The 10,128-nt window shown below is 46.4% G+C and overlaps 1 protein-coding gene across 41 annotated transcripts; it reads left to right on the top strand.

The window, feature by feature from the left end:
* Nucleotides 1-626: 626 nt before the first annotated feature.
* LOC120651275 lies at nucleotides 627-4,063 on the top strand. Of its 41 annotated transcripts, none has more exons than XR_005666056.1 (7): nucleotides 630-1,199; nucleotides 1,284-1,374; nucleotides 2,439-2,493; nucleotides 2,564-2,628; nucleotides 2,803-2,851; nucleotides 3,054-3,148; nucleotides 3,849-4,063. XR_005666056.1 is itself a non-coding variant. In XM_039928734.1 (6 exons), exons 2-6 carry the CDS (start codon nucleotides 1,290-1,292, stop codon nucleotides 3,099-3,101), a joined length of 333 nt encoding a protein of 110 aa, XP_039784668.1. In that variant the 5' UTR covers nucleotides 627-1,199; nucleotides 1,284-1,289; the 3' UTR covers nucleotides 3,102-4,062. The 41 variants fall into 41 exon arrangements, 2 of the variants coding, with proteins under 2 accessions (XP_039784668.1, XP_039784669.1); XR_005666055.1 differs by having other exon boundaries at nucleotides 633-1,199; nucleotides 3,061-3,148; XM_039928734.1 differs by having other exon boundaries at nucleotides 627-1,199; nucleotides 2,772-2,851; nucleotides 3,054-4,062.
* Nucleotides 4,064-10,128: the final 6,065 nt, after the last annotated feature.

Genomic DNA, 10,128 nt, shown 5'->3' with positions numbered 1-10,128 from the left:
CTGGTGCCCGCGGACTCTCGTGCGGAGCAGGAGGTTAATCTGAACTGTACTAACTTGTCTCAAGACCTGGGCCAAGCCCCAGAAGCTTTTCTGCCAGACAGTGCCCAAGAAGGCAAGCCCCGGAGCATAATCCCACTAATTTTTCCGAATTATCATTCTGCTATCTATTTATTAATGTATGGTAATAGTTGGTTTTCTACATTTAAGTTCTCTAGGCATTGATCGAAAACCCTAGATGCATGATCCATAGGAACCTATGTTTGATACCGGATCTCTCTATCGACTAGTTGCCATGCTAAATAGGTACGGTAGAAGTCGAGTGGTTTCCTGCCTCTCGCGAGCAAATAGGAATTGTACTGACTTTAATCCATCCTATAAGGGAAGGATTAAACATCGCTAAGTCCACCCAGAAATTTGCACCATGCAGAGACAGTCAGAACATTGTGTACCCACGAATTTGTACCCAGGAAGGCACCTCCATTGACATCTATGGCTACGATCTAATCTCCTGATGCTTCAACGCTTTGGATCATCCGGCTTCAACGCAACGCAACGCGCGCCTCCCTCCCCCGTGCCCCGCGCGCCTACCACCATCGGCCGCGGTTCGAATCCCACCGACGCGGTTAAAACGAAAACGAAAAAAAAACAAAACTTCCCAACCCTCGGTCGACCCCGGCCTCCACCATACCGCATCCGCCGCCCGCCGCCCTCCACCCTGCCGCGGAGCCGAACGCCGCCGCCGCTCGCAGCATGCCGTAGAACCGGCCGCCGGAAGCGCGGGCCGCGGAGCCGACCGCCGCCGCCGCTCGCAGCGCGCCTCAGATCCGGCCGCCAGAGGTCCACGCGCCGGCGTGCCGCGCAGCGGCAGGCCCCGACGCACCAAACCCTAAAGAGCTGGCCCCGCCGGCGCCGCCCTGGGGATGGCGCCACACCACATCGCCGCCTCCTCTCCGCCTCTCGCCTCCTCCCCACGCATGCCCATGCTCCACTCCGCCTCGTGATCGGACCGGCGCGGATCTTCTTGGAGATTTGGGGGGTAGTTTGGTTTTGTTGCTATTTTCGGAACGCCACGAAGCCGGCCGCCGGACAACGCCCGCCGCACGCCTGCGGCTGACGGCGCGGCCGCTGCGCCGGGCCGCCGCCGTCTGCCCCAACGCCCGCCGCCAACTCTATATCCTCAAGCGCCGGCGGCATTGGAGGTGAATGGTTTCTCCATGCAATCCTCACTCTCCTACCTCTCCCATCCCGATCTGAATCCTATATCATCTTGTTCCTCTTCTCAGATCCGCATGCGGGAGGCCACGGAGAGGGCGAGCATGGCATGGCTGGGGCGACCTCCAATCCCTGCCGAGGCTTTCTTGGATTTCCCTCCCTGTGCGTGGATGAACTGTCGTTGGTTTTCCCATGTAGTTGGCGCAGCTTCTTGATTGATTCTTGGTGAAACCCGGTTTGTGCCTGGTTGAGTCGGAACTGTGTCCCCAGATTCTTGGTTTCAAAAACCTAGGTTCTTGATTGATTAGCCTTTTCCCATGAGTGGTGTTAAGATTGTGTGGCCCGTGGTGGAAATTCCTGTTTATTTGGAGTTGAATCAGGAACAAATTTTTAGTTATGGAACCATAGCCCTTCGATTCGATTTAGGGATCAAGGCCGAGGTTCTGGTGGCTTGCAGTCGCAGACCACTTTGTGTTGGTGTTTTTTTTCCTAGATTGGTTTGGTCGTTATCCCCAAGATTGCATGTTCTGCTGCAATAAATAGTTTTAACATTTAGGCCATTTCTAGCTGAACTGAGATGGTGATCTCGCAATTGCATTATAATTAGGCTCTCCAGTTGATTCACATATTCTTTCTTATGAGATTGGCTTGATAAATGAAGCATGAATCTACTATTATTGGTGGTTTGTTCGTGTGCCAGTGTCATCAGTCATCACTATTGGTGGTTTTTCATTGGTACACCACAAGTTCATACAGAATCTGATAGCGAAGTGAGAGAAAAGAGGGGGAGGGGTGGTAACCGGAGCAGGTTTCAGAAAGAGCACCTAGCAGACTGACATTCAGCCCAACTAAGCCCCTTGATTGAAACATAAGCAGATTTAAGAAAGACCACCTAGCAGACTGACATTCACCCCCATTGCCTATGTGGGTCACATAATCAGTAATTGAACACTAGGCACCACTGTTGCTTGGCTAGCTCATTTTTTTAATTCTGAAATATATCACCATTGGTGTTCTACATGCATGTGAATACATGGTATTTAATTTCATAAAATTTCAAGAGCTACCATTTTGCTTACACTGGTGCATAATTGTTACAATTGTTACATACATGATTTGTCAAGTGCTTGATTATCTAAGGTCTATGTAGGGAATGTGCTGCATTACCAGAAGATGGAATCCGTATGCAATGTTGCCTCAATTCAGTGTATTTTTCTCTGCTGCAGTGCTTAAAATTTTTGGTATGAAAGATGTCCCTTTGGAGCTTCTGCCTGTTGGACAGTATGTAACTGATGCATGTACTATTATATTAGCATCATACTACTATTGTTGACTGTTGCCTGTTGGACAGTATGGAGAGCTTTCTCGAAATTGAGCAGTTTGGAGAGTCTCATTCTACCATAAATCGGCTCCTAGGTAAACTCATTCATCCTTGGTAGATTACCAGATTAATCAAGCTATACCTGATGTTTTGCTCTACAGTTTGGAGTTATATACTTGCTGGTTGTTTATTTATTTTTTTAAGCTTGACTATTTTTTTTTTGACAAACACTTTTTAGTATTTCAATTTTTCTGTGCTGTCCATGCTAGGAGCATTGTCCTAAAAGAAAAGCAAATGCATCTGCCAACCGTGTCGCAGGTGCGCCCCCGAGATCCAACAGCTACGCATCCTCCCTGCCATCTGACGTTGCTGACGGAGTTCTTGGTTCAAATCTTTTATGAATTCAGTTAGATGCAGCAAAAGATTACACTCAACCGTACTCTGAACAGCTATAAAAAGAGTTCAGTAAAGTAGTGATGAGAAGATGAGACCTGCACTAAAATATTCTTAATTGTTGAAGTTTACAGGGTCCAAGAGCAGAACACGGGTTGTGACATGGGCCACATGAATATGAGGAAGACATTGACAGTTCACCCTTGACTTCAGTTAGATGCAGTAAGATAACTTCTATATTGTGCTATTTTTCTAATGCTCTGTGAACAAATGCCAATCATAGATATATAGTGGTTCTTTCATTTTGCAGTGATCAAGACATGCTTAATTCTTGAAACTGGATAGCTGCATGTATTAACCAGCTAATCTTTGTTTTTTTTGTCCCAAAGTGTTCCGGCATCTATAGTATTATTAAGAATACTGCATTTGGGCCTCCAAGTATAGTCTGCAATTTTAAAATGAAACATAAACTTAAAATTATTCTGTACCATTTGCTTTCATGATTTAGAGCTGAGAGAATGGCAAGCCGAGAAAATATTTGTGGCTTGTTATGGTTGACATGCAATTCCAAAGTTGTAAATACAGTTAGGGACTGTATTTTTTCTTGGTTATATTTCTTACCATTACTTCTTAGTTCTTACCTTGGAGAGTTGGAATTGAATTACAAGTATAGCCACTGAGATACATAGGTCAGTAGTATCAAACTTGAATGTCTGTATACTTCTCTAAATGCACACAGATAGCCAGCATTTACAAAGATTATCCAAAGACAAGAAATTAATAATGCCTTTTACTAAATGTTCAAGTGCATATGTGCGTGATCTCCATTCTGCCCTTATATAGATCTGATAGCTGAGATTATTAAATGCTGGTCTGATGAATGAAAAAAAAATCTTATTATGAAGTTATTTGTTTGTTGTAGTGGGGTACTTTCTTATTTGTGCTGGTGAAAAATTGTTCATTGGAGTAGCATGGGATGGTCATCAAGGAGAAATATGTCATGGTGCTATCTAATATTCTCTTATGGATATCATATCAAAAGTTGGAATGATATGTTTGTTTTGAAAGTTAGGCGCTTGACCATCACAGCCCTGTATGCATTCTTTCTGAGTATAATTATGTGATGTTGAGTATAATTCTGTGATGTGCACTTAAATATGTTTGTTTTTTTAACCCGTAGCGTTAGCACGGGCCAACTTACTAGTTCCTGTTGAAATGTAAGGACAACGGGCGGGGTTGTGTAGTTGTGATACCCCGCTGGTATAGTCAAAAATGGCTAAGGTCGAGGTGTGTGGCTCATTTCGTTAAGCGTTTGAAAGTACTAGCCACATACCGAGAAATATGGTAATCGGTAAGCTTAAGTACCTGATTGGACCGGCGAGTGGAACGATCTCGCACCCTCCTGGTAGAAGTAGGGTTTATTTTTATGTCGCGACGTACGGGTGCAGAGTGGTCGGACTCTGTAGTCGGGGAGGGTGTTCCGGATCCACGGACTGGAAAGAAAGGGGAAAAGTAGCGTGGTCGGGAGCGAAGTCAATCCCCATGCGTGTGGTCTAGGTTCCCCTGGCCAGGTTGAAATTCGATTCAGAATCGTCCGCCTCTCACGGCATGAGATTGCTTAATGCTTTCGGTCACATAGAGTAACAAGTGGAATATGATGATGATAATACTGCTGGTTGATTAAATGGTTGCTCTACCATGTTTGAGTAGAGTTAGTTGCAAATTTAGAATGGTTAATTCCACTAGAATCTGGCTAAGTGAAACCTGAAAGTAAGGATCAACATTTAGCGGCATTTTTGGCAAACAAACCCCACCAACCAAAAAGCCTTGCATGTCTAGTTATCGGACTATGTTATATCCGGAGACGGGTCAGTCTTGCTGAGTATTAGTATACTCAGCCTTGCTTGTGGCACTGTTTTTCAGGTACTAACTTTGAAGATCTGTTTGCGAGTCTTACTTGGCCTTGTACTCTGCCTCCGGGTTGGTCTGTTGAGTGGGATGGCCCTTCAGCTGGTGCTAATCACCCTCCCGCTGAGTGACGCATTCGTACGGGCTTTACCGATGCGTCACGTTATCTCGCTAGTTATCTTACGGCTTCCGCTGAACAATGAGACTTGAATAATTGAGTAGTTGGAACTCCGTGGTACTTTGTTACTCTGAACTTGGTTTGTAATAAATTTCCTTTCCGCTGCAATCACTCTGAGATGTATGCAATGTTCTGTGTTGTAATCTCTGGGCTCACCTTCGTGTGAGTGTTGTCTGCTGATCCGGGAATAGCGTGGCTTTTATCGAGGCTTCACTCGAGGAACTACCGGTGAGTGCCAATTTGGGTCAGAGTTGCTTAGCAACAAAGATCAGTGCACCCGGGGCCCAGTAGTTTTGGGTGGTTCCGCCACAGCTGGCATCAGAGCTCGCAGACAGCCTACCAGGGATGGCAACCTCGGTTTTCACAACAACAACTTAAAACTTGACTTCAAAGCTACTAAAGTTTTTGAAAGAGTTTAGGGTCTCCAAGGACAAGTCTAGGACGTAAAGCCCTAGGGAATCTTATGGGTATAATCAGGTGACTTATTTTGTATGGCTAACTTCCAGCACATTACCTTTCAGTATTTAAATTCTGTAATTTAAATTCTGCAACTACGTCGTCGCCACGAAGGTATGCTTACTCAGTCAGCTGAGGGAGTCTGACCTTCCCGTCGGTGATGCGAGCCGAACGCTGGAGCTCAAGCAGTGGCTTACTTGAGCTGCTGCCCATATACCAACTTCGGTTGAGTATATGGGGAGTAATGGTTCGAAATTGGAATTCAATTCCCCGTCAAAGACGGTACTCAGTCAATACGTTGTTTCGATAACGTATGCTTAACGTTGTCCATACGGCGGTAATGGTATGGATGCCGATTCTATAGTGATCGGTAATGTATGGGGACGCTTTCGTGAGTGCTGGCACGAAAGGTTCATTTTATATACTGTCAATCTTTTGCAGGTACGCTAACTCGAAATCGAATTATAGGCTATCTAGCTATATCGAGTAGCTATATAGTGAGAGACGTAATATGTATGCCACCAAAGTCATTGCGTAAGACCAAGGTTACTTGGCAATTTTTCCTGGGTGAGGACGTATAGGTTCTGCATTCATTCTCAAAAAGATTAGCAAATAAATCTCTGGGGAAATCGCAAGCAAATCAGTTAAAACACTATCCTAGGGAGTATCCAGAAAGTCTGCAACCTGGTTTCCACGAATTTTAACCTTCTGTTAAGTTACTCAAATTGACTTGGGGTAGTAAGACTAAATGGTGTTTCCTAAGTTATCCAGCTGCTGTAAAAATTTGAAAATTTTTGAAGCCTTCTAGCATGGTATTTGTATTTTTGGATCAACCCTGTGTAAAACTGTTAACTCTGAACAGTCTATACAACTGAAATTTTTCGACCTTTATAAGTTGTTCAAACTAAAAATCGTTCAACATGAAAGTTGTAGACAACTAAGTGATGAGCTTACTATAAAAATTTGAAAATTTTTTGACGTCTGGGTTGAGAGTTATAGTCAAAATACACCCTCTCTGGACACTCAGTTTTCCTGGTTGACGTCACTCCGAATACCTGAGCATATCACCCCCATGGAGTCCGAATTTATCTTAGTGGTGACTAGATGAATTGTTCCTTAATATCAGAGGGATCTTGTGTAAATTTTGAGAATTTTTGAAGCAAGTTCTCTACAGTTTTGGCCATTTCTTTCACTGTTCCAGAGTTAGTAGTCTTGTTACCATCAGCTGATCCATCGGTCTTTTGTTGGGATAGATGGAAGAGCTGCTGGTCGTTGACGCGCAGGGGCACGTGCACTCCGCTTGCCTGCACTGGGACGGGTTTCCCCGCCGTCTTTGGGAGCTTTTGAGTGCAGCCGGTTACCTCCAGCCACCGGTTTACGATGGCCACGAGTTTGTGGAGGACGGAGTTCATCGCTGCAGTGTGACGATGGTGATCCCACAGCACCCGCTCAACGGGTGGGAGCCGATCGTGACTCAGATGGTCGGTCACTACCTGCTGGACACCTGGGAGCTTACCGCCATGAGGGCGATGACCACCTTTTGCTCTTTGCGCCCTCTGGAGGTGGTTCTGACCGCGTTCGGGTTGTTCCCTGCACCTGACCCGGCAGACCCGCTTTGGCTCGACCGGATGGCACACGTGGACGTGGTCGCTACCCTTGACCCGGTCGGGGCCCTTCGGACGACAGTGAGGTGCTTGGACGGTCTCTACAGACTTCACACTTACCAGGGTTACGCCGTCGCTCAGTTGGTGGACCACGCTCAGGCCCTGCACCTGGCGGTCCAGCTGAGAGATGGGCAGCTTCAGGAGGCTAGTACCGAGCTCGAGAGCAGGGCTACTCTTATCGCCCAGCTCCACGGCCAGGTTCACGAGCTTCAGGACACTGTGTCGGATCGTGACGCTACGATCAACTTCCTGGAGGACCAGTTTCACGACCTGCAGCTTGAGATGGACGAGGCCCAGGGGCAGCTCCACGCGATACAGCACGCGCAGGATGCCCTTCACGCACCTCCCGACGAGATGCAGGTGGACGAGGAGGATGAGCCCCAGGAGATAGAGGGCGTTTCAGAGATGGACTCCGAGGACCAGGCGCCGCAGCCCGCACCGGTTGAGGTTCACACTCCCGTGGCGAGTGAGGCATCGGTCAACATGTAGACCGAGACACTGTATCTTAGCTTTTGTAGACTCCTCTTAGTGTAGCCTACTTTTGGATCATGGCTACTAGGCTAACTTAGAGTTGAGTAACCCCCTTTAGTACTGATGTTAGGAGTGATCAAGTAGAAATGAGAGAACGATGGATGTAATGAACCCTAATGCTACTAGTGTTAATTATCAGTGATCTGTGAAAAGCTGAAGGCAGCAGCTAGTTCGAATTTTTATCCTCTTTTCCTTTCAGATTTAGCTCCTGAGTTGAATACCAAAGTTGTTCCAAATTTCATCGGGAATATGCTCGCAAAATTTCAGCCCAAACGGATTAGTATCGCAGGAGATAATCGCAAATTACAGAAGCTCTGTTTTCTGTGAAACAGAAAAACCAGAGGAGGGGTAAATAAATTTTTCGACTAACCTACTCTGGAAATCTGATTTTGTGATGACTACCAAAGTTGTAGATCATGAAATTATATATCTCCTGTAAAAATTTCAAGTTTATGTCATGTACAGAACTCCAGTTATGAGCGTTTTTGTATCACCGGTTTTCTACACGACGTGATTTAAGCAATTCTGAATATTTACATGTCATCTTGAGTTGAAATTCCCATTTGAGATGGTGATAATGATGGATCTAATGCAAAAGTACTCACATTTCAGATGGTGGGATCGACTCGAGGCACCCCTAGTGGTTTTGGAGCCGGGGGGAATGGCGATCCACCTCCACCTCCTCCACCAGTGGGTATCGCTGAGGTTCTTGCCGCCCAGACGGAAATTTTGCGGCAGCTGGTTCAAGCTCAGCAACAACCGCGGGGTGGGCATCATGCTCATCACGCACAAGAGGCGAGCTACCAAGATTTCCTCAGCACTCAGCCTCCGCTATTCAATAAAGCGGATGAGCCTCTGGACGCGGACGCTTGGATTCGCACGATCGAGTCCAAGTTTTCTCTATTGACTACTCCTTGTTCCGAAGCGAACAAGACTCGCTATGCCGCGCAGCAGCTTCGCGGATCAGCTCGTATGTGGTGGGATCATTACCACGGGATGCTACCGGCTGATCATGTGGTGAATTGGAATGAATTCAAATTGGCTTTTCGAGATCATCATATTCCAGCTGGACTTCTTGACCGTAAGCTCAACGAGTTTTTGGCCTTGACTTAGGGCACTCGTACTGTGGTGTAGTATGCCCAAGTATTCCATCAATTGTGTCAATATGCTGGACATCACGCGGATACCGACGCTAAGAAGCGTGAACGCTTCCGTCGAGGCCTTTGTACCAAGTTACAAGAAAGGTTAAATCTTGTCCGTGCGGACACTTTCAATGAGTTGGTGAATATGGCTATATCTCAGGAGGATCTGATTTCTGCACACTGCGCTGAAAAGAAGCGCAAGGCACCTGCTGGACCCTCGAGTGCCTCTGCACCGAGGTATCGTATTGTGCAAAATAACCCACCCGCATCCTCTCAGAAGGCCCCTTAGCCAGGGCGTTGGATTATTCGGCCTCCTCAACAGCAACATCAGACTCGATTCGGGCTTCCCCAGCAAGCTCGATTTGCACCTCAGCAGCAGCAGAACGGCCCTAGGCCGAATGCTCAGCCAGCCGCTCGCCCGGATAACAATAACCGTTGTTTTAGATGCGGGAGTCCGGATCACTTTGCCAAGATGTGCCCCCAGGCGGGACAATCTCAAGGGCAGGCTTCTCGCAGAAATGATCAGAACAAGGGCAAGAGGCAAACCATTCAAGTCAGGCAGGGCCGACTTAACTTCACCAACCTTGCTGAACTACCCGAGGGAGCACCAATCATGTCGGGTACATTCTCTATAAACCAACACCCCACAGTTATCTTATTCGATTCTGGTGCCTCTCATAGCTTCATTAGTTCTAAATTCGGAGCAAGGGTTGGGTTAGATTTCTGTCACACGAAAGGTTCATTCATGATATCTACTCCGGGTGGTAAAGTCGCATCAAACCAAATCGTTCATAATGCGCCACTTAGTTTGGGTAGTAAAACCATTCCTACCACCTTGATATTGTTGCCACTAGAAGGTATGGACATTATTCTAGGAATGGATTGGATGAAAAGACATGGGGTAATGTTAGATATCTCTTCCCGAGCCGTTGAATTAAATTCTCCAACTCATGGTCATTCGGTTCTATATTTACCTCATCACCAATGCAACAACTCTTGTGCCTATGCCATGAAAGATATTCGTCTCGAAGATATTCCGGTAGTCCGTGAATATGCAGATGTGTTTCCGAATGATTTACCTGGTATGCCTCCAGACCGGGATATCGAATTTGTCATTGAACTTCAGCCTGGTACAGCCCCTATTTCAAAAAGGCCATATCGAATGCCGCCTAAAGAATTAGCCGAACTAAAAATCCAGCTGCAAGAACTTCTGGACAAGGGTTTTATTCGCCCAAGTGCTTCACCTTGGGGTTGTCCAGCATTGTTCGTAAAGAAGAAGGATGATAGTCTGAGGTTGTGTGTTGATTACCGGCCTCTCAATGC

The sequence above is a fragment of the Panicum virgatum genome, chromosome 9K (assembly GCF_016808335.1).
Source record: "Panicum virgatum strain AP13 chromosome 9K, P.virgatum_v5, whole genome shotgun sequence".
NCBI classification, from domain to species: domain Eukaryota; kingdom Viridiplantae; phylum Streptophyta; class Magnoliopsida; order Poales; family Poaceae; genus Panicum; species Panicum virgatum.
Note: the sequence above shows the minus strand (reverse complement) of the source record. Positions and strands in the feature narration are given on the sequence as shown.